Here is a 25,743-nt window from a genome sequence, read left to right on the forward strand (position 1 = left end):
TTTAAAGATTTTTGAGATTATAAATTATAAATTAATTCGTTATTTTTTATATTTTTCCAGTTACCTCTGAGAGAACGTGTAAGATTATTAACTTTTAAAATTGATTTCGTCATAAATTATCATTTTAATATTAGGAGCATTTAATTTGTAAACCTAAAATTTTAACATATTGTTTTTTTGTTCGTTGCGAGTAAAGTTTTTACATTTATAAGTAGAAATAAGAGTTACAACAATATGGAAGCATGAGCCTTAACGGAGTTCCCTCGCGCTAACCCCGGGTAGGCTTATGATGTATAGAGAAAATAAATGACCGGGACGCTGAGGACAAGCGAAATCTGGTAAGATGAGAAATGGGAGTAGACGAGGAATGGGTGTAGAGAGATCTTGTAATCTCGACATTTGTTAAGAGAAACAGTCTTGTCTCTACCAAGGCGATGCCATTTGTATCTGAGCTGGATTATTACACACAGATCGTCTGTATTAATATCATAAACAAGTCCTGTGAAATCCTGAAACGACCTACTCAACTATTTGTAACTTGATTGTGTTGAACGCGAAACTTGATGCGTTACCTCCATCCTTCCCCTTTGAGGTATTTAGATGGATTTATGCAGGCGATTTGAATTGTGATAAATCCAACTTACAAAAAAATTCAATACGTATGCGACAGTTTAATTCTAACCGGCTGTGAGCATTAAATAATGGATGATTTAACTTTATTGTTTATTGTTGGAAATGGTTAACCTATTCTATAAATCTTCTTCGTTCAAGTAACGGAGTCATATTAATTGCAATGTACTTTTCAAAGAATCCAGGTAAAAGTAATATCTCGCATTGCGTCTGTCAAAACTGCAGTTTATCTCCACAAAAGTTAAAACCTCACGAGAAATTAATGTCTTAATGTAAATTAACAATAAACAACAATAAATGTACAGCTTTATTTCTAACGGTGTTTATACTATGGAATGTTAATTAAACTTTAAAAAAAAACTTTGTTATTATGTCTTGTTGAGTTCTCTTCTGTTTGTGTAATAAATTAAAGTATACAGTGGTGAGCATTTATTTAAAAAGTACAACTTCAGTAGAATAATTATACACAACAAATCAAAAGTGTAAAACTCATTCTTCCGCGTGGTGGTCGATATTCACATTTTAAATATGAATACTGGCGTCATTTTACATAATTTGTGGAGCCATTGCAAAGTTCTTGTTAACTGTTGTTACGTTATCCAATTTAAAATCGCATTGAACTCTTAAAATTACGTTACGTTATTGGAAGAAAATGTTAAAACAATTTACTTGTATAAATCCTCAATTATTTTTATACAAGTAAAACATCAGATAATGGGGCCGTAATTTTACTTTTAAGTGGCGATTTGTAAAATTGAGTGTACTCGTGTACGCCATATATATTTGTCAACATTATTAAAAAAACATTCACCGTATCAAATGCAGAGATAACCTGCGGCGGAGAGCGTGGATGGAATATAAAATGGAATGTTAGAGTGGGATAGGCCCGGGGCCGACTTATGAGAAGCGAGAGGAGTGAGTGCGCAGGGCCTCTAATTATCTTTATGAAATGGACCGAGATTAAATTTCAAAGAAATTTTGTCAACGTTTTATAAATATTTTCTTACCATTGCTTTTAGCGTGCGTAGTTTAATTGTTTTAAAATAAGGCAGGCTTCTCCGAAAACTTTTGTAACGTTGTTTTGATGAAAACAAAACAATATTCTTGTATTGAATTTTTTTTTTTCAAAAATACTAATTTTGGTTGTCTGTCTCTAACTTTGGATCAATGAACCAAATTACTCGGATTGACATTTTCGAAATGGGAACTAATTGTAATCGAACGATTCATCGAAAATAATATAATATTTTTTGTTATTGGTGCCCTTTTTTACTCATTTAAAGTACGCTCTAGCGTGTTTAAATCGCACTTTATGGAACGCGCGTTTTTTAAAGTTACCATGGCAACATCAACAAATCAACAAAATGTGAAGTCTAAATGTCAATTGTGTTTTTCATTTCCATGACAACAAGATATTGTGATGTCACATCACGAATTCATTAATAGTTCTTATTTCCAAATTTTTAATAAAAATATCAATATTTATGTTTTCAAAGTGTACCAATAAAAAAAATAGCGTAAAGTATTCGTGGATAACTGGTCTTTAAAACACTTGCTTTATTTCGAGCACTCGGCTACGCCGTCGTGTTTTAAAGACCTGTTTGTCCACTTATACTTTAATATTCTATTTTTACATGTCTGTGGATTTTATTATTTTGAGCTAGAACTCCCTCACCAAATACAAGAACCTGGTCTCTATGGTTAGGAAAGGCTATTATTATTTTTAAATACAAATATTAAATATTGCAGTGTTATTAAGAAAAATAATAAGAGCATTTACTCGTCAAGGAGACAAGGTTCTTGTGTTTGGGGAGGGGATTCTAGCTCAAAATAATAAAATCATGTAAAAATTTAATAAAAAAAAATATATATATATATATATATATATTTTAGTATCTACAATACTACAATACAATACTATCTACCCATCAATTTATTATTTTTTTATAAGGAAAATTATTTTAATGATAAATTCTATAGGCACAGTCGTTTCGAGTAACACCACTTTTTGGTAAACGTAAGTTTCAACTATTGGGTTGTAGGTGTTCTTACCAAATCCTTTAGTTAATTTTGGTCACAAAATCTTAAAAAACACAGGGCAAAACGAAATCCCATTTCATGGGTGGTCATATGCTTACTTTGGAATTTCTTATTTTTATTACTAAAACCCTAGATAATAAATGAATTGGAATGTAAAGGCGAATTCTGATTTACAATATAATATAAGGAATGACTTGGAGACAGGGCATCATTTTCAATAAAATAAAAGGATGATGATTTTAATGTGTTTTATATTACTATTTGGCATAAATATGAGTAATTAAGGGTTATATTAAAAGAGTATTATAAATTAACTTTCTAATTATGTTAAAAAAAACTTGCGCGCATTGTTAAAAAATTATGAAAAAATTACCTTCAATGAAATATGCTGCTCCATCCTAATACTCATGTTAGCATCAAGACCGTCTTTAAATGTGGTCCATAAGGGAGGCGGTGAGAAAAATAATTCAGGCCCTTGTTATCTTTGGGAATGCTGTGTGGGGTGGCTTTTTGGAAAATAAGGCGTTAACCTGGGTCTTGAAGAGACCCGCGTTGTAGTGAGGCCCGAGTTGCCACCCGGCAAATCATTTTGGAATTTCAAAATAGTAAACAACATCAAAAAACTGTTTGATTGTTTTATAGTGTTTTCACACAAAGGGAATGATTTGCTTTCTTTAACATGGGTCGTGGTTATGGATCACTTAATTTCTATTAAATTAGAATGAAAAAACGATTACCAGAAGGTACTGTTCTGTACTTGGCCAAAGTTACACTGAATTAGGGTTCATGATACCCTGTTAAGATTTCAGGTACTGAAATATTAATATTGGTGCTTGTCACCCTAATGATGTGGCAACATTTATTTTGTGTTAGCGATTGCCGGGGCAATTTCGTATTGCCACGGATTTAATTTTTCTTCTCTTGTTACCATCCGTCTTGGGCGGTCGTTTTGGCAAAACGGCGGAGCTGCCAGGTTTTCACTTACATGTGGTTAATAAAACCGCGGAGAGAGATAGCAATATTGGGCTCACCTTACATGAGCTGCCCTACGGGTCTTTTTTATTGTTAAAATAAAGACCATTATTCGAGAGCTGGAGTTATTATTGAAGAGTTACTCCAGTCATACTTCCTTGGAATCTGGTGACTCACCACGCCGGATTGCTCTGTCAGGAGAGTGAAGTCAAGATCCTGAACATTGGTCCTTCGAGCCGGATGATTATTATTTGGATTGATCCATTTGAGACGGAAGATCATTATTTGGAGTGGTCCAGTCGGGCCTCATCATCATCGGGAGTGGTCCAGTCGGCGTCCTCATCACCATCATTGGATTGATCAAGCGAGCCTCATCACGACGCTCGCATGCACAGCAAATCAGGTTGTAGCCTTCCTTTCATTGTCCTTTCAAATTCCATTTAAAAAAGCTAAAAATCTGTGTAGATGCCACATTATTTCGTATTGATTATATCGAATTATATTCGGGTGTTCATAATCAGATGCTTTCAAAATAGCATAAAATTGTTGGTGATAATAATTTTTATTGTTGTATTCTGCCGAATAACTTTGCTTTGCCTACGTACATCTCTAGCCACGCGTTTGCAAGTCGTTCGTCCTTGCATGCCATAGTATTTTGATTGGTTTCTTTATAATCCATAGTATTATTTTATTCACGTCAAAACGTCAAACTGCCGTTTCGAGTTGTGTATTAAGTTTTAAATCAGGTTATTGTGTTATTCGTTTCTAAAAAATGGAACTCGACAAGTTGGTTAGACAGCGCGGGGTGTTGAAAGGTTCATTAACGAGATTTGAAACCTATTTAAGCAACGAAAATGATATTAGGCCCAGCGTATTGTCGTCGAGATTAGATGCCATCAAACCTTCTCTGATGGAATTCTCCAAAATTCAGCTGGAGATTGATTTATTGAATAAATCAGAAGATCATGACGCGAGGGATAATTTTGAAGGTACATATTTTAATTTAATTGCATTAGGACAGGAAATATTATCAAAATTTAAGAAGATTGAAAATGTCCCGAATACATCTGTGAATTTACCACCAATATCAATACCAATTTTTTCAGGTTATAGTCATAAATGGTTGACTTTTAAAAACTCGTTCATTGCCCTAATTCATGATAACAGTAAATTAAATCATGTTCAGAAATTTCATTACCTTATTAGTTATGTGTCCGGAGACGCACTTGATTTGATTAGTTCTCTAGAAATAACCGGGGATAATTATACTGCAGCCTGGACGATGCTTATTTCAAGATACGAAAATGTCAGACTTATTGCAAATAGACATTTGAATTTCTTATTTAATGTTACACCGTTAAAACGACAGAATCATCATGAATTGCGAAATTTAATTGATCAAGCAAACATTCATTTGAGAGCTTTACATAATTTAAAGCTTCCAACAGAACATTGGGACACATTAATTATACATATTCTAACCTCAAAGTTAGATAATCACACACGTAGCCTGTGGGAATCCATGGAGTGCGATAAAATTTATCCTACGTTCGAGCAGTTTAGCAATTTTATTTCACAAAGGTCGCAGATCCTGGAAACTATCCAAGGTGATAATGGTGGAATGCAACAGAAAGCGGAACCAGTTGCAACAAAACCAAAGTTTTTTAATTTTAAGGAAAGGAATTCTACGAACAAGGTTACGTTAGCGTCAAGCAACGTTAATTGTATGCTGTGTAATGACAGCCATTTCATTTATTCTTGTAAAATATTTGTTAACAAAGCACCAGCGGCACGAAGAAAGTTCGTTTCAGAGAGCAATTTATGTTATAACTGCCTAAAACCGGGGCACCCTTCAAAGGTGTGCAGGTGGAAGGAAAAATGCAGTGTTTGTGATCGAAAACATCACACTCTGTTACATATCAATACTGATAATGTACAAGCGGGTACTTCAACTGGCAAGGGTCAGTCGGAGGCACCAGTGAATTTAGCGTGTCATAGCGACATGAACGGGCGAGAAATTTTACTATCTACCGTAATAGTAAAAATAGAAGACGCGTACGGTGGAACACACAAAATACGCGCACTTTTGGATTCAGGTTCAATGTCTAATTTTATTACAAAGGATACTTGTAAGAGATTAAATTTGCATTGTACAAAATTGAACATACCTGTTTCAGGTTTGCATAATAATTTAATTCATGTAAAGGAAACAGTTGACATTAAATTTAAATCATTATGTTCTCAATACGAGGATGAAATATCTTGTTTGGTATTAGATGAGATTTCTTGCAATCTTCCACAGACCGTGATTAACCCAAAAATGTTGAACATTCCAGACGGTGTCCGGTTAGCTGATCCGCAGTTTTACCAGCCAGCTTCTATTGATATGCTGATCGGAGCAGAGGTTTTCTGGCAAGTGCTTCGTACGGATCAGATACAGTTAGGAAAGGGTAAACCTACATTGCATCGAACGGAGCTAGGCTGGATAATATCAGGAGCTGTACAGAGTCGTCATAATACGAGGCCAGTTAAAGTTTGTCATATTTCATTAAATTCTTTGCAGAACCAAATAGAAAGGTTTTGGAAGGTTGAAGAAACCGAAAATAGTAAGCATCACTCTCTGGAAGATAGTGAATGTGAAAGGATTTTCGAAGGCACGCATAAACGCGATGCAAACGGTAGATTTGTAGTCAACTTACCGTTTAAATCTAACCTATCTCAATTAGGAGATTCATTTAGTATTGCTAAAGGTAGATTAGCGTCAATGGGAAGGAAATTCTTAAGACAACCTAGTTTAAAGGAACAATACTCGGAATTTATTGATGAGTATCTTGCGTTAGGTCACATGACTGAATGTGAACCTCCAAAACGCGATGAAATTACTTATTATTTACCACATCACGCTGTATTTAAAGAAGCAAGCACAACTACTAAAATTCGTGTTGTTTTTGACGGGTCGGCTAAACCCGCTCGAGGGATTTCTTTGAATCGCGCTCTAATGATTGGGCCCACCATTCAAAATGATATATTTTGTCACTTGGTATTTTTCAGAAAACATCAATATGCAGTCACCGCAGATATTGCAAAGATGTACCGCCAAATTAATATCAACCCGGAACACAGAAATTACCAACGTATATTATGGAAAAGGGATGCGGAGGATTGCTTGAAACATTATACGCTAAACACGGTGACATATGGTTTGGCTCCTTCGCCTTATTTAGCAATACGTTGTCTACACCAGCTAGGTAATGACGTTTCATTTACTCATCCATTAGCTAGTAAATCCCTTAAGGAAAATTTTTATGTAGATGATTTTCTTTCTGGTAGTGATTCCATTGATACTTGTCACGTGCTTAAATCCCAAATCATTAATGCGCTTGCTACAGCAGGCATGGAGATTAGAAAATGGAGGTCTAATGCACCCTCAATTAATGATTCTAAAGATAATTTGGAATTATTGCCAAATGAATCCAATGAAGCTAAGATTCTAGGATTAATATGGGACACCAAACTTGATGAGTTTACTTATCAGGTAGAAAACATAGACTCAAAGTTAGAAGTAACAAAACGTCAAGTTTTATCATTAATTTCAAAAGTTTTTGACCCTTTAGGACTGGTAGGCCCATTAATCATTGTCGGTAAGATAATTATGCAAAGATTGTGGAAGCTAAAAACATCCTGGGATGACGAGCTACCCAATGACCTTTTATTGGCCTGGCAGACTTACACGCTGAGTCTCAGTAAAGCAAATCATATTCGGGTACCGAGGAAAATTTTCTGCTTCAATAAAAAATCTTTTAGCTTACACGGTTTTTGCGATGCATCTCAAGTAGCATATGGCGCTTGTCTGTATTTAAGATCTACCGATGAACACGGCATTCACCAATCACAGTTAATATGCGCTAAATCTCGTGTAGCCCCACTAAAAAATTTATCGTTACCACGTCTTGAGTTATGTGGAGCACAATTATTAGTTAAATTAATGAAGCGGGTGACGGCAGCTCTCCAAGTAACAGTTGACACCACTTTGTGGTGTGATTCGTCAATAACATTGGCTTGGATTGCAGGAGAACCGTATCGTTGGACTACTTTTGTTGCTAACCGCGTATCAGAAATACAACGTGAAGGTGATGGCGCTATATGGCGTCACATTTGTTCAACTGAAAACCCAGCTGACATAATTTCCAGAGGAATAACATCTCAGCAGTTGAAATCATCTTCATTATGGTGGTCAGGACCACCATGGCTCACGTCCGACGAGGATAAGTGGCCACGTTCTACATTTGATACTCCCACGGAGTTGCCAGAAACGGCGAGGATAGTTTTGGTTACTAGTAGTCCTGTCGATTGGGAAATATTTAATAATTATTCTTCATTAAGACGACTGAGGCGCGTAGTTGCTTATATGTTACGTTTCATACATAACTGTTCTAAACGAAAACCGATGCGGGTCGACGAGCTTTCTGTAATCGAACTGGAACATGCCATGCATGTATTGATTTTGAACGCTCAGCGATTCGCATTTCGTGATGAAATAGCCTCTTTGAGTGATGGAAGATTTGTATCTAGGCAGAGCAAGGTAAAGGCACTAAATCCTTTTATGAAGGATGGGTTATTGTGTTTTGGAGGTCGACTATCACAATCTGATATTACCTCGGTCTCTCAAAAACATCCAATTTTGTTACCACAAAATCATAAGTTGACTGACCTAATAATAACCCATCTGCATTATGAGAATTTGCATTTAGGATGTAATGCTCTGCTCGCATTACTGCGTTTACGGTTTTGGCCAATATTTGGTAAAAACGCAGTGAAGCGAGCACTGCATAAATGTATTGTATGTTTCCGAGTCCGTCCGCGCGAGTGTCGCCAGCTCATGGGCGACCTTCCTGCTGACCGATTCCGAATCCAAAGACCATTTTATGTAACCGGCATAGATTATGCAGGTCCAATTTTAATTAAGTCTGGTTTAACCAGAAATGCCAAGAGTGTAAAATCTTACATATGTTTATTTATTTGTTTTTCAACGAAGGCAATTCACCTAGAATTAGTGACTAATTTAACTTCAATGGCATTTATGAATGCATTGAAAAAATTTATAGCTAGGAGGGGTAAACCCTCACGACTCTTTAGTGATAATGGAACTAACTTTACAGGTAGTTATAGGGAACTTACTGAACTATTTGATTTTTTGAAGGCATCTGATAAGGAAATCCATAATTTTTTAGCCCAGCAGAATATTAGCTGGAGTTTCTTGCCTCCCCGCTCACCGCATCACGGTGGACTTTGGGAAAGTGCAGTTAAAATGACTAAGTTACATTTAAAAAAGGCAATGCGGTCAACTGTTTTGACATACGAAGGCATGAATACCATACTAATACAGATTGAGGCTTGTTTAAATTCCCGTCCTCTGACTCCATTATCATCAGATCCAAATGATTTAAACGCACTCACTCCTTCACACTTCCTTATTGGCGACAACCTGTTAGCATTGCCTGAGCTTGATATCCATCATCTGCCTACAAACAGGCTTAATATTTACCAAAAGATGTCTACCGTTGTTCAATCTTTTTGGCACAGATGGAGCCGGGAATACCTAGCAGAATTGCAGAACCGAGTCAAATGGCAAGAAGGACGTCAACGCAGTTTACAGCCTGGTGACATGGTCATCATCAAAGACAACCAAATACCTCCGCAGTACTGGAGGATGGCGCGAGTGACGGAGATCTACCCTGGTCAAGACGGACGCGTCCGCGTCGTCTCCTTGAGGACGGCCAGAGGTGTCACCAAAAGAGCCGTGACACAGCTCTGTCTACTTCCCATGGAGGATCCTTCCTCCAACCTGGATTAAGAAGCAATTACAACACTAAAAGTGATGTTATGTGTGAATCAAAATGCCGTCAGGCTCAACAGTGCCAAGTGATAAGATATTTTCTCATAAGTGGGTGCAGCGCACCAGAAGTTTCTACGTTATTAGACTTTATTTTTTAATGTCAAGTCTGACATAGGGTTATATACGTTGTTATAAGTTTTTTGTTATTATTTTGATATCCATGTATTGAATATTGTTTATTTTTGTATGTGAACCTGTTGGGTAAATTCTGAGTACCAATGTTGCAATCTCTTCCTACATTATTTTATGAAAAACGACTATTCCTTAATACTCGTTTTGGGGCGGGAATATGTTAAGATTTCAGGTACTGAAATATTAATATTGGTGCTTGTCACCCTAATGATGTGGCAACATTTATTTTGTGTTAGCGATTGCCGGGGCAATTTCGTATTGCCACGGATTTAATTTTTCTTCTCTTGTTACCATCCGTCTTGGGCGGTCGTTTTGGCAAAACGGCGGAGCTGCCAGGTTTTCACTTACATGTGGTTAATAAAACCGCGGAGAGAGATAGCAATATTGGGCTCACCTTACATGAGCTGCCCTACGGGTCTTTTTTATTGTTAAAATAAAGACCATTATTCGAGAGCTGGAGTTATTATTGAAGAGTTACTCCAGTCATACTTCCTTGGAATCTGGTGACTCACCACGCCGGATTGCTCTGTCAGGAGAGTGAAGTCAAGATCCTGAACATACCCTATTCCCGATAATGCAAGATTTAGCTTTTATTTGAGACAATTGTGTGATATTTTTGCTTGTAAGCTAAGGGTGAATTAAAAATACTGGTTTATGTATATAACTGTAATAACATGAAATGCTGAATTGAAATCAACCGACAAATTCAAAGCACCCCAACGGCCGATAATTTTTTGAAATTGAATTTTAATTGTTTTATGTGGTTTATTATATTCTTCATTGTAAAGAGAAATATTTTTTGCGTTATGTAGATAATGTTGCATTTACCTAGCCGGCAAGAAAAAAATAAAACACACCTTATTAGGTTTTCAAGGGTCTGCGCTTTTTATATTTTCAAGAAAGTATTATTTACCTACTAGTTATGTTATGTACATAATGTTGCATTTACCTAGCCGGCAAGAAAAAAATAAAACACACCTTATTAGGTTTTCATGGGTGTGCGCTTTTTATATTTTCAAGAAAGTATTATTTACCTACTAGTTATGTTATGTACATAATGTTGCATTTACCTAGCCGGCAAGAAAAAAATAAAACACACCTTATTAGGTTTTCATGGGTCTGCGCTTTTTATATTTTCAAGAAAGTATTATTTACCTACTAGATTCACTAAGATAATTATCTACTAACGAATTATAATTCGTGATCTAACAAGGGTCTGAGCTAGTTTATTAATTTTGAAGCCTTTAATACCTGAAGAAATTCCATTTTAATACTATTCATTTACATGACGCAATTCCATTTTAGTATTATTTTCATCAATATGATGATTGGAGCATAAAAAACTAAACAATTTTTCGGAGAAAAAGAACTGAAGTTCCAAGTGTTTGTATCTATTGAACTATTTTATTTTAATATTTCGATATGGCATTTGAAAGGGTGTGATTTAGAGATGTCATATTTATTGGATTTGTAACTTTTTTATTATTTTTTTATTTGAATACCTTAGAGGGGCCTAAATATTTCCAACCGTCTGGAACCAGTGAGACTATGGCATCTCCAAATGGAGTGTGTTGTGAGGATGAAAGTACTGGAGAGGGGAAGGAGATGTGGGAAAAGAAGGTGGAAAAGCACCTGACTATTCGAGCGACGTTTTAAATTCTGAATTGTGGTTTTAACTAGTGTGATTCTGAGAAGATTTTCTCTCTGAAATTTGCTCTTGGTCATCGATTTAATAGGTGCCTTCTAACAAATAATATGTATGTGCTTTATAAAAGCATGTAACAAGAAAGTTGCTAAAGGAGTACTGAGGTGAATACATTTTTTCGCAGGCTAAGCTTAAAATTAACATTCATCATTTGCAGAAAACTTTTTAACTCGTTTTAAAAGTCATTAAGTAATTAACAATATTTCCACATTAATTAAAAACTCACGTAAATTTGTTTCTCTAATTTGTGAGTACAAATTACGTTTGTAAGTTATGCAAGAAAATAGCTCATAAATCATACGTTATTGGCATTTGAGAGAATTTCCCTGGGAAATGGTTGCCAATATTCGTCGGCGAACGGAAAGTAAAGCGAAAGCATAATAATTCCTTTGGCGGTAAGTTTTACTACAAAATAATATAAATGAAACTCACGTGGCTGCCAATCCCGCCTTAAAAGGCAAACATAAATCTTTTAAGTAATTGAGGAAGGGCTTTAATGATCAGCAAATCAATAAAAAACTTAATATGAGAGTTACTCAGTTATCCCCTCATTTTAAAATTTCAATGCAAATTTGTCCATTTATTCATACATTTTATTGCAATTTAAACCCATGGCTTACACTTTTAATGTGTTATCACAATATAGTTAATATTACATAAAACCACTTCATTTATCAACGGGCGGGACCTGGACAGCTGAAGTTCCGCATGTATGAACATTTGTTACCTTACCATCACGCACACTTCCGTAATAGCATGAGGGAGTGAGATCATCACCCACTACTGGGTGTATGGTTTCTGTTGTGTGTTGTAGGTATACTAAACAAGGAATAATATCTACAAATTAAAGTTATGCGTTTATAAACTTTGTGAAAAAAATAACAGTACTATAAAGTTTCTTAAATAATACATTTAAAATTTTCTTATTTAGAAATTTTGACAACCCCTGTTGTGGTTGTCATACTAAAACCATAAACTGCGTTTTATTTTGTTGTAAAAACACTCATAGTTTCATGGACTGCACTGAACTATATGACTTTGAGTTCAAAAATTTAGGTTTCATTTCGTGCGTGGAAAAAAAACAAAGACTGCAAGTTATTTTTTTTTTAAATTTCACAGGACTTACAATACAACTTCTAAAAGTAATTAGTTTGGAAATACAATCCCGAAAACAGTTAAAAATAGATATTTTGAATAAATGAAAGGATTTTCTTCTTTTGCAATTGAAACCCACGCCTTAAAAATAAAAAAATAAACACCGCCTTCTTCTGATAATTTACCATGCATATTTAACTGCTCTGAAATTAGAATATCCATAAACTTTCTAAAAGATTTTTATTTTATCTTCTGAAGAAAGAGAAACAATGAATAATAAAGGTCTGCAACCCTCCACCCTTCCCCTAGAGCCAGGTTTCAATCCCGTCCCCAGCGGCAGGTGTATTAAAATAGCTTCAGACAATTAAACCTAACCCGCAAAGGCTTGTAGAGCAACAGAGAACCGTGCGGTGTGGGAGTTCCGGGAGGAGATGAATAGTAGAATATAAAACATATCCCGGAGAGATGCGTTTGTTAGACCAGAGCGTCGTTAGTGACGCATGTGCTCCAGTCGAGTCGGAGTCACCATTAAAAGCATTGCGTAAACACGCGTCGCCACTGTTTGTAAGCAAACAAACCAGGACAAAGTGTAAGAGTTTCATATGAAGGGTTTCAGGAAGCAGCGGGTAAAATAACACGTGCTAGATTCGACACGTCATGTCATAACGAATGTGCTCGAAATTATTATTTTTAAAACATTTTTATTTACTTACTTTTCATGTTGTTTTACTTTTTGGTTTCTTGATTAAAGGTTTCGAATATTGAGGAAAATATACCATCATCATAGCAGAAATCATGAAAAATAGCAATATTGATCGTGACGATCTTTAATCAGATCTGATGAGCATGCAAGTAGATTGTATGATTGATGTAATTGTATTCACTCTCCCTTAAATAGCATTTTCTAAATATTGAAAAGATTCAATGTTACTACCCTTATAGTTTAAATAATTAAAAATCCCTATTGCGCTATGAAATTTAACTGTATTCATATTTCATTACGTAACCGTTCTCTTCTAATCATCTATATTTGATGTAGAATTCAATTTCATTTCATAAGTGAAATAGGGATGTTTAATTTTTAAACTATAAGGGTAGTATAGAAATAAATGAATAAAGGAAAATGAAATCTTGTCAATATTTCAAAAATGCTATTTAACGGAGTGAATACAATTAAGCTTTATGCTAATATTTTATGTATTATTAGATCCGTCAGCGTGGGCGAACGTGTTTATTTCACGACGGTAATTATTCATCAAAATTAAACCGTTTTCAATAGAAAACTCAACACATTGACGTTATGTTTTCTTTTCGTTATTATTTTTTCCTTTATTAATGTTATAAGTTTAATCATTTAAGACAATATTAGCGCCTCTCATACAAAAATTTGAAACATATGTTATTATTATTTTTCGTTTTTACTGACGAAGAAGCCATTGGTTCGAAAAATGTCGATTATTTTCATGAAATGGTGGTGTATACAAATTATTTACAAACTAGAATTTGCGATTATTAAATAAATTATTTTAATTATCTATTAAAATATAATGAATATTACATGTTTCATCAAGCTGGTTTTCTATTTTTTTTCTTTGCAGGAATCACAATCATTGGGACTCTGTGAGCGGGAAATGGTGATTTTTAATAGAGTTCTTCATATATATATATATATATTTTTTTTATAAATTTAATTTAGATTAAATTTGATAATATTATTAAGTTCTGCAAGTGTTTTAGTTTTTTATTATTGTGACAGCTGTTTTGGCTTAAAAGGCCATTTTCAAACTGTGGATAGTCCACATTGAGACGACGTATTTATACTATTTCAAATGTAAATTTTGAAGGTGCATACATTGATTTATTACTGGTTACACCGATGACATGATCTATTGTTGGTTAAACCAATCTATGTTTTCCCCTCAGTAAATGGTAATGGGTTCTTAATTATTTACTAATGACTTTATTGCTATGAATTATTTGGGTGCATTATACTGCTTGGGTTTTGTGAAAATACTGAGAAGTGGTGAGTAAATTATTTTCCGTACTTTATTAATTAGTGTTAAATTTGGGTCATTCGTTCGTTTATTGATTTCTAATTGTTCAAGTAAATTTAATCTAATGCCCTTTTTTTCTATATGCAATGGTTTAGGACCCTTGTTGTTAAGTGGGGTATTGTGGACTAACCACAGTTTGAAAATGGCCTTGTAAGCCGAAACAGCTGTCACAATAATAAAAAAACTAAAACACTTGCAGAACTTAATAATAATATTATCAAATTTAATCTAAATTAAATTTATAAAAAAAATTAAATGGAGTTCTACGAATTAAACACAAAAACAATAAATAAAATATTCTTCATATTTTCTATTTTACTCCGGGCACAGCGCTTTTATGTGGTGACGAGGGACTTTTTTTGAGTATCATACAGATAGAGTTTATGTTTATAGTCTTTATGTTTATTTACCTTAATTGTTGTCAATCGCTTTCCCCGTGCAGCCTATGTTAGTTCACCTCAGTGTATCTGGAGAAGTGGGCACACATCACGAGGGCGGTGTGGGCGGAGACAAAATAGTCTCCAGCAATTAATGCCATTGTGTAAAGAGTGAATCCCAGGGCTTCAGATGTAGATGGCGGTTGTTGGTAAGATGACGTTGAATAGTAAATGCATCAAAGTTTATCCCGAAAATGAGATCATAAATAAGTGGAAGATAATGTTCAAATTTTATTGCGGTATTAAGGTTTCGTGCTTTATTATGTGCATAAAACAATAATTACTTCATTGCCATCATTTTAAGAAAAGTGTAGGCGGATTCAATTAGGAATCTGTAATCTTCAAATACACCGTAGGCAAGATCTACACGCAAATAGCTTTCTAGACATACTAACTGCATAAATTGAACACTATTTGACTATATTATGTCTTAATATTCATTTTGAGTTTGTTCAATGCAATTATTATTATTGGGTAAAGAAACACAAAAAAAAATTACTACGTCACCAATGGGCCTGAGCGTTGTTTCATTATTAATTAGTTTAGTTACCGACCGGCATTGATGTATCTAATTTCACCGCAAATTCGCAAAGAACATTTTTAGATTTTAATTTTTTGTTGTTAGTTACAATGGATATTGATTGAAATGTTATTACGATGACAAAACGATTGACAGACAGTCGAAATAACAGGTTTTTCCTGGTTATAAATAACATCCACAACTGTCCACGGGACCTAGTGTATGAATTATTATTGATTGAGATTTAGCTGTGTAAATAATATTTTCAATATACGTTTAATATTTTTCCTAAGGTATTCGGTTTGACTTGAGGTCTAACTTAAAGGTTCTATTTATGGTATCTTGGGTAGACATTAATTCATAAATACAATATGAGTCATGAAGCTAAAATTTATTGTGTGAGATGCATAAACTGACCTATATAGGTTATTAAATAATATATTTATTATTGGCAGGCATATATATATATATATATGCCTGCCAATATATATGTATATTGGCAGGAAAAGTCTGCTTTTAGAATGCGCCCAAGAAATAATTATTGCCTATTGAATTGTTGGATTAATAGGATTCAAAATATTATTTGACTAGAAGTTGGTACCTGTTTTCGTAGTAATTTCATCACCCTTAACAAAATATTATCAAACATGCTTATTTCGGTTGTGATTTTAACTATGTTTCAATGGGCATGGATTTATTTTGAATTTTATTGTAATTTCAAATCGATGTGCCAGGAATGTGACAAGGTTTTCTGATATCTTTGGTGACAAGCGATACAGTACCTACCTATAAGCTAGTATATTTTGTGAATATTTTTTTCTTGATAATGTTCTGTCTATGTTCTGATGTTTTGTCACATAAAACTTTCAGCTTTATAAATCCAACAATTATAATATCCCGTTTTTTTACTAATTGTGTGCGTCAATTTGTATGTAGAAATTGTGAAAATAATGACGTCGGCCTAAAACATTTCAGATAAAACACTACGTTTTTTTAATGCTGACATTTCTTAGGTTCGTCAGTTAAAACTAAAACAGTTTGTGAGTCTAAAACACACTGCAAACTACATACCTAACTATAAGAACAGGTTTTGCACTTCAGAAAGATTTATTTCTTGCCTTTGAAAGGATTATTTGTGTGATTATTTGATAGGTTCTCATTATAAGAGAAAACGTGAGCTTCCCACGCCCGGCCCATGCGATGGCTAGGCACTAGACAGTCTAGGCACTAGGCGTTAGACGCTAGGCATGGTAGAAGTCAAAGGCTTTGCGTTTTGTTCGCTAATTCAATAACACTGCGAGCGACTTCGAGGGGTGAAGATATTACAGCCTTAGAGCCATCGGAAACCTCAAGCAAGGCGCTTCTCGGCGTCTGCAAGATTTCTAAATAATTCCACGTTTATACACAAGTGGGATAAGTTACGGAGACTCTTTTATTTAATTATTGAAGACAATATAAGCGATTTCTTAGCGAAAATCTGAAACAGAAAAACCAGAACAGGATACGGTCACATCTAGGACTCGAACCCAGGACCCTTGTCTTTCTTGGAAGACCCGTTTCGGTCCTGAGTTTTTTTATTATTTAATTTTTTTTTTATACATACATGGTTACATAAAATATTGAAAAATGTATAAAAAATATTGAAATAAATTTACCTAATTAAAGTCGAGTCCTAGACATGACCGTATCCTTTTCTGATGTTTCTGTTTCAGATTTTCGTTTAGAAATCGCTAATATTGTCTTCAATAATTAAATATTACAATTTGAGGTTTTACTCAATAAAGTTATTCCGAAAAATAAATACTCTTTTATTTCACCATATTTTTCTTAACACAGTAAAATAGATCCATTGCTAAGAACCAATGGGACTATAGATACAAGAGAAAAGGAAGGGATAAACATTAGAGATAATGGCATTGAACGCCGAAACAGCTACAATACAAATTCAAATATATGCATAACGTAATAACAACGTTATTAAATTTGGTTTTCAGTAAATTCTTAAAGAAAAGATTTTTGGAAAGTAATGAAATTCAGATCTATTTTATAAGATATTTTATTCAGATTTATTTTTGGGGTATAATGCCGATTTGCGCTATCTCCTTCTTTAGCCAACGTTTCGGACAGCATTACAGAGTCCATCATCAGAGCATATGTGCACACTAAAGAAGGAGGTGGCGCAACACGGCATCACCATAATACTTTTAGGCCGTGAAAATCTCTAATCTTAGGTACTTATATAGGTTATTTTTTCTTGCGAATATTTGAGAATATTGAAATGTTTTTAAAAAGTAATTCCCTTCGCGATATCTGAGATGGAAGAATTCACTACTCCACAACCGTGGTGATGATATTAATAAAATAGGCATTAACTTCGTGTTTTGACATTTCGCGTAAAACAATTAATTCATGATTCGACATTATGAAAATATATTTCGTAGCCATACCTGTATAAAATTTGGGGCAATTAGTGCAATTATTTTGTAAATGTCAGAATGGAATAAATTGTCACTATTTAATTTAATAAATGTAAACGATATGATATTGAACTTTTTTTAATTCCAACTTATTCCCAGTGTAGAACTTAAAATTAGGGATTATTATTGGGTTTATAAAAACAGTTTATTTTTAAACAAGTTCTGCTGTGTAATTATTATTACGCGTGACAGCTGTTTCGCCCTCTAAAGGCATTATCAAACTGTCAGACAGTTTGATATACACAGCAGAACTTGTTTAAAAATAAACTGTTTTTATAAACCCAATAATAATATTATTGTATATGAAAAAAAAAAAAAAATGGAGTTCTACAAATTAAACTTAATAACAATAAATAAAATTAGGGAAGTCAAATACTTCAATTGTTATATAAAATATAAAAGTTTAATAATTTATTATTTTCTGCCACAATGAACTCTGAGAAATATATGTGAAGCTATGAATTTGGGGTTGTAATTTTCGGTAAAGGAGACAAGTTTTTTGCACTTCAGGAAATTGTAAATTGATGAATAGTTATAAAATAATTGCAATTTTTAGAAAACGTTTCGTTATTTTTCATCTCATTATATTTTCCATATTAAAGCTCTGAATATTTAATATGCACTTCGATAGACGACATGGTATAAAAAAGTTCACTAATACGTTATTATACCTGGCATTATTTGTACCTTGATTTACTGCATTGCAGTAGGATGGACCAACTGAAATCCTTAGAAAGGGCGACTTTTATAGAATGGGAGAGTCAAATTAAATATTAGGGCCAGAGTGCGCGAGGCTTCCCGATCCAGTGGGAAGCCAAACAAGGTATTATTAAATTTATTTTGACCTGACTTTACGCGTATTTATAAATTGAAAGATAGCCTTTAAAGCCAAAGGTAGAGCTCTCGCCGTGTGACCATACATCAACAGTTAATAAACAATCGTTAAAAACATTATCATATGATAGTGCCCAATGAAATGAGTTTTGTAACAGAATCCAACATTGTGAGAGCTGCTTATATGAGGGTATAGTAATACAGGTAACAATTTAAGTGTACCGGTTTTAGGATAAGGGTACCACCGCCCCGAGAATCATTTATTGGATAACCAACACCTCTGCCATAAGTCACTCAAAGTGGTTCGATGACTTAAAAGGGGTGCCCGGATACATGGGGTGAGTATTGTCTAGGTCTGCCCACTTACTGTGAGGCGGTCCAGATTTAGAGAGACTCATTGAGGGACATGTTTTATTTCCAGCAGGACTCTCTCGACCCATCAATTCAAACGTCAGTCACTCCTGGATACACTATTCTATTCTACTCGATTCCTACCTATCACTTATACATTTTTCCTTCCCAGATCTTTTTCTTTTTCCTCTCCTTCTTCTCCTCAAAAAAAAAAATAACCACGCAGACTTCCATTAGATGAATTGGACGCCTTTCATACTAGTTTTTAAATTATTGCTACGAATTTCAACAAAATTAGTCATGCGTCTATTCAATAGTTTAAATCTAAAGCCCACGATTTCTTAAACCTTACACTACGCATATTTTTTGTGATAATCGTTGAATTGAATGCGTAAGAACTATAGACATACACGTACATTCTACGAACGCCTTATTTTAATTTAAGGAGACAGGTTTTGTCTTAAGCTGCGTTTAGTATTAATGAGCACTAGGTGCTGTTGATAATTTACTGAACAATATATACAGCAATTTAGCGAGCGGCGACGGCGGCGGCAGCGGCGGCAGTGGCGGCAGGGGTGGTAAGGGAGCTAAATATTATATTTAATTAATAACACACTGTTTGTCAAATTTTCCGCCAGAATTAACTAACGGCTTCTGGAGAAAACCAAAGATTAATGACTCGGTGTGACTTGTATGATATTAAGAGCGCCTGGAATTATTACAGGTGATTCCGCAACCACGAAGCGTTTCGTTAAACAACGCCATGTTTTAAATGCGTACATTATTCCAGACATTGATTAAGTATCGCGAATAATAATAAGTTAATACCAATTATTCAGAAGTCTGTAGCTAGTCTAAGTACCTATTCTATTATACGCCGTTATTCCCAGATCGTACCGCGTTACTACGAAGGGGTTAAAAACATACCAAAAAAGGTTGAGATTTTTTTTCATTTACAACAAACTGAGCGTCTTGTATGGGGCTAGTAGATTTACAACAAACTAGGCGTCTTGTATGGGGCTAGCAGATTTACGATAAACTGGGCGTCTTGTATGGGGCTAGCAGATTTACAACAAACTAGGCGTCTTGTATGGGGCTAGCAGATTTACGACAAACTGGGCGTCTTGTATGGGGCTAGTAGATTTACAACAAACTAGGCGTCTTGTATGGGGCTAGCAGATTTACAACAAACTGGGCGTCTTGTATGGGGCTAGTAGATTTACAACAAACTAGGCGTCTTGTATGGGGCTAGCAGATTTACGACAAACTGGGCGTCTTGTATGGGGCTAGTAGATTTACAACAAACTAGGCGTCTTGTATGGGGCTAGCAGATTTACAACAAACTAGGCGTCTTGTATGGGGCTAGCAGATTTACGACAAACTGGGCGTCTTGTATGGGTATAGCAGATTTACAACAAACTAGGCGTCTTGTATGGGGCTAGCAGATTTACGACAAACTGGGCGTCTTGTATGGGGCTAGTAGATTTACAACAAACTAGGCGTCTTGTATGGGGCTAGCAGATTTACAAAAAACTGGGCGTCTTTTCAAGGGCTAGCAGATTCATCAATTGTATCCAGCTGCTAACCTTATACAAATTTCGAGTTCACTCAAACAATTGAATTTGGGACCCACCTCTGGGCTGGAACCCCACAATACTTGATAAACTGACTTAATTCTAAATATTGAAGACAATATTAGTGATTTTTAAACGAAAATCTGAAACAGAAAAATCAGAAAAGGAAACGGTCACATCTGGGACTCGAACCCAGGACCCTTGTCTTTCCGGGACAATGTTCTACCAACTGCGCTAATGGGACCCTATTCCCCTCGGTCACTTTTAACTGTATCATACATTTAAAAGTGACCTGTATCATACATTTAAAAGTGACCGAGGGGAATAGGGTCCCATTAGCGCAGTTGGTAGAACATTGTCCCGGAAAGACAAGGGTCCTGGGTTCGAGTCCCAGATGTGACCGTTTCCTTTTCTGATTTTTCTGTTTCAGATTTTCGTTTAAAAATCACTAATATTGTCTTCAATATTTAAATATTACAATTTGAGGTTTTACTCAATAAAGTTATTCCGAAAAATAAATATTCATTCTAGACTTGCAGAAAAGTCAACAGATGTCGCACATTAAAAATAAAAAATAAGATAGGTTTATCTAAAAAAAAAGACGCTGTCTGGATTGCATTTAGTTCGGGTTGAATCTTGCGATCATACATAAAGATAGTTGCCAATAAAAATGTGCGGTGAAAAAATGAAGACAATGTTGGTAGTTCTTATTCGAAGTATGATACAGTTAAAAGTGACCGAGGGGAATAGGGTCCCATTAGCGCAGTTGGTAGAGCATTGTCCCGGAAAGACAAGGGTCCTGGGTTCGAGTCCCAGATGTGACCGTTTCCTTTTCTGATTTTTCTGTTTCAGATTTTCGTTTAAAAATCACTAATATTGTCTTCAATATTTAAATATTACAATTTGAGGTTTTACTCAATAAAGTTATTCCGAAAAATAAATATGACTTAATTCTGTCTGATTGACAATCAATTGTTATCAGTCCGATTGCCATGTCTAATGCAGAGACCCAAAATGGACATTCTGAGTCTGTTCTGTGGGTATTTTAATGAAGCCTACTCTAAGGAGCTAGCATTATTGATTCCCGGTGCACCGGTGCACATGTGTGAAACTCGAAGGCCACTAGCGGAACACCAGTTTAGAGATGATGTTGGTTTCATGAGAACGGGCCGATATTTTAACTCGCTTTTGTGTTTCCGTGCTTCGTATAATCCGGGCCTCTTTAAGATTCACATTAATAAATCCCTTCCTACAGTCCCTACCTTAACCAGTCTCACAACGCTGTCCAACTGAAAGGCGACATAGCTCTCCTGCCTTTACACTGTATATACAGGGGCAATCTTGTGAGGTGTCAAAAAAAATGTTTACAAAAAAGTTACGAAAAATTGTTTTCGTTAAACACACCTTTATGATTATTATCGCTCGCCGAGCCGCTCGTGCGGTGATCTTCTCGCGTATGTGACGCATGTTTGGGAGCGGTGCCTGAAACGTCATGGTGAGACCCAAACGGTCGCACTAGACATATCCAAGGCCTTTGACCGGGTCTAGTACCGAGGACTTGTCAACAAATTGCCTTCTTACGGACTTCCCGCATCCCTGTGTACGTGGATTGCTGACTTTTTAAGGGACAGGTCGATTCAGGCGGTTGCTCACGGTTTCACCTCTTCCTCGCACTCTATAAATGCTGGCGTCCCACAGGGATCGGTTCTGTCTCCGACTTTGTATTTGTTCCACATCAATGACTTTTTGACATGTGCACCGATTCATTGTTACGCGGATGACAGTACGGTTCATGATAACTTTTTATTTGACAGGCCCCCAAAGGACACACAAACTCCAACGGCTTGAAGGGCTTTGGAGCAGAGAATGGACGGTTATCTCGAGAGTATTTCCTCCTGGGGTAAAAATAATCTCGTCGAATTTAATGTTTCAAAGACCCAATCCTGTCTGATTACGTCTAAAAGGGATCCAAATGATAATCTAGTCTCCTTCAACGGAAGCAATCTTCCGAACAGGCCTTCCATTGATATGCTTGGTGTAACTATAAGTGACCAGCTCAGGTACGAGGGCTCCATCGAAGCCAGAGTAAATTTGGCCTCTCAGAAGCTGGGCGTACTGTACAGGGCCCGCAGATACTTTAATAGTACACAACTGCTGACCCTGTTCAAATCGCAAGTGCGCCCTTCTGTTTTTCGAATTTGGCAGCCATCTCTGGTCCGGAGCCACAAAATACCTGAAAAAAACCCTTGACTCTGTGCAGAAACGGGCGGTCCGTTTGATAGATTCCCCAATCTTAACAAACAGTCTGCAATATTTAGAGCACAGGCGTCAGGTAGGTATGCTGTCCTTGTTCTATAGGTATTACAGTGGAAAATGCTCTGAGGAACTAGCGTCATTGATCCCTTCGGCACCGGTGCGTAGTCAGGATACATGCCAAACGCGCGCCCAACATTTGTACACGGTTGACATTTGTCACATGAGAACGGGTCGCTTCTACAATTCGTTCTTAGGTTCAACAGCTTGGCTGTGGAACGAACTGCCGGCCTCTGTGTTTCCTCCCTCCTACCACTTAGGACTCTTCAAGACCCATGTTCACTCCTTCCTCTCCACCAAAAGACCCTCCACACCGCATCCCCAAAGATGACATAGGCCCTAAGGGAAATTATTTTCTTCAGGGCCTCCTGTGTGGAGTTAATATAAAAATAAAAAATATGTCAGCGTACTGTATCAGCCGTTCTATTGCTCTATTAAAAGAAACCACGTACATATTTTATAGAATTAATATTGACAAAATAAAAATGATTTACTTTTCACTTGTGCAATATTCAATCATTTGCTGAGTTATAGGATGGGGTGGTTTCCTTGGTGCATTTATTAAGCCATTACAAATAACTCTAAAGCACACGTTTAAAGTGAATAAGAGATGGGGGTAGTTTTTGGAAATCTTAGTAATATTATTTTTCAAACAGTTATCTTCCTCTTGTTTTGAAGGTCATGTGTGCAAAGTTTCATACATCGCGGAATAAAACTGAAGATTTGCATAAAAAAAAACAAAGCCACATGCCATACCAGGATACTACCTTTACATATATAAAATAAATGTGTCCCGGGATTCATGCAAATTTATTTTAAATACTCTAATTTTGTAATTTAAATGTTCAAAAATTCATCAAATAACATCAAATTTTTGCTTTAAGGGGTTGGAAAAGGGGGTGGGAGGTAGTTTTGTGAAATCTCAAGTATTCAGTTACCTTTTTCTTGGTTTGAAGGTCAAATGCGCAAAATTTCACCGATCTCAGAATAAACATGTAGATTTGTATACAAATCAAACCCAAGACGGTAGCCGGTACTTTTAGTTTGTTTATAATAGATAATACATAGGTGATCTCCCCAGCGTACCGCAGACAGTAATTTTCGTCTTATTTTGAACAGTGAAGTTTTCTGTTCAAACGTTTCAAACAAAACGTGTGAGAAGTAAAAGAAGGAACGTCGATGACGTCCGTACGAGCTTTCACTGGGATTAGTGTTGAAGTTGAAACACTATTCCTATAAGTTCTTTATAAACTTAAATGACATGTAATTCTTTTCACCATAGTATTACCATAACTTCGATATTGTGTTAAAATAAATTAAATCATTGAAATTTATTTTTCACTTTCTCACATTAATATAACATTAACTTTAAAATTTGCATTAAAACATGCTTGATGTTGTATTTTACAGGTATATTTTATTAAAAAAATCTATATATCAATTCTTGTTTTATTAGTACTTTTTTGTTATATTATCCACACACAGTGGGCCTTAGTGGGTCTTTACTTTTTTTTACATTTTAAACATAAATATATATTAGTAAGATTATTTGGAAAAATAAATTTTTATAAATTAAATTAATTTTTATTTATTATCTTATAAACGATAAATGGCACATGTTTCCAAATTATTAACCGCTTTTACTAGGCACTAAGATGTTATCCGAACGTGTGCATTACGACTCGCAAAAGTAAAGCTATGATTTCATTAGACTTGGTTGAAATCAATAAGTTTGCCATTGGATTTTGTTGACAGCCCATCAAGTTAATAAGAAGCAAATTTGCAATCTGATGTTAGTGCGAAATTTTCATTTTTCCATGAATTATATCCTATAATACTTAGTCAAATCTTCACTCCGATTCGTGTGATAATTTGACGTTTCTCTGATCCTTCTCGCCGTTTTCAAGTTTCAAACTTGTTTGGTATAGAAGTTGATTTCATAATCACATACTTTTGGGATGTTCGACCAACAAGTTAGGGACCTTTGGCCTTGTTATTATGATTCAAAAACTTATTCAACTATATACTTTCCATTTGAAGAAATTTGACGACAGAAGTTTGCCGTGTTGACAAAATTTCTAATGTGGGTAGAATTCATAAATCATTTTCACGCACAATATAAAGTTCTGACAAAAAACACCCCTAAGAAAGTATAAATGCAAAATTACCGGCCAACGGAAGTAATTAATCAACTAGAGACCGTACAGCTTCAATCTCATTTCTGTTGGAAATGCTGCGGCCGAGCCTTGTCTTGAACCATTCAATTTTTTTCTCAGCATGGCGTTTTATAAAAAGCGTGGATTAATATCACTGAAATTAATGTAAAGATTACACAACGGTATGTGCCTGCGAGTCTAATGTTAGATTTGGATGAATACAAATCCTAATTACATTTGTTATTTTGTATCGTTTTGAATGGCCCAGTACCCATTCAATGGTGTGATATTTTTAACCTATCTAGGCTCAAATGTTGGCAAGCATTAAGGTCAGATTTCATCGTTTATCAATTTTATACGATTTCAATTTACTACAGAACACCAACTTATTATGTACACTCTGAAAGGATTAAGTCCAGCATGGAACATATCAAATTAAAAAATATGAACAGTTAAAAAAAAGTTCTACAGACTTACTGTTTCTGTGAATTAACTATTTTGTAGTAAAACTCAAAAGCTGGTGCTTTTTATAAATAAGTTCAGTTTGCTTGGATTTT

At 35.2% G+C, this 25,743-nt stretch overlaps 2 protein-coding genes across 3 annotated transcripts in view; one reads left to right on the forward strand and one right to left on the reverse strand.

Moving 5' to 3' along the window:
• The window catches only part of LOC149424818 (agrin-like), a 683,339-nt gene that overhangs the window by 469,065 nt on the left and 188,531 nt on the right, over nt 1-25,743 (reverse strand). The gene's annotated exons all lie outside the window — the stretch shown is intronic.
• On the forward strand, nt 3,474-10,116 carry LOC149424822 (uncharacterized). 2 transcript variants are annotated; one of them, XM_089647197.1, is made up of 2 exons: nt 3,474-4,631; nt 5,979-10,116. In XM_089647197.1, exons 1-2 carry the CDS (start codon nt 4,415-4,417, stop codon nt 9,494-9,496), a joined length of 3,735 nt encoding a protein of 1,244 aa, XP_089503323.1. In that variant the 5' UTR covers nt 3,474-4,414; the 3' UTR covers nt 9,497-10,116. The 2 variants fall into 2 exon arrangements, with proteins under 2 accessions (XP_089503323.1, XP_089503331.1); XM_089647205.1 differs by having other exon boundaries at nt 6,694-10,116.

This window comes from Hesperophylax consimilis, chromosome 3, assembly GCF_061612785.1.
Source record: "Hesperophylax consimilis isolate HC1 chromosome 3, BYU_Hcon_1.0, whole genome shotgun sequence".
Lineage (NCBI taxonomy): Eukaryota > Metazoa > Arthropoda > Insecta > Trichoptera > Limnephilidae > Hesperophylax > Hesperophylax consimilis.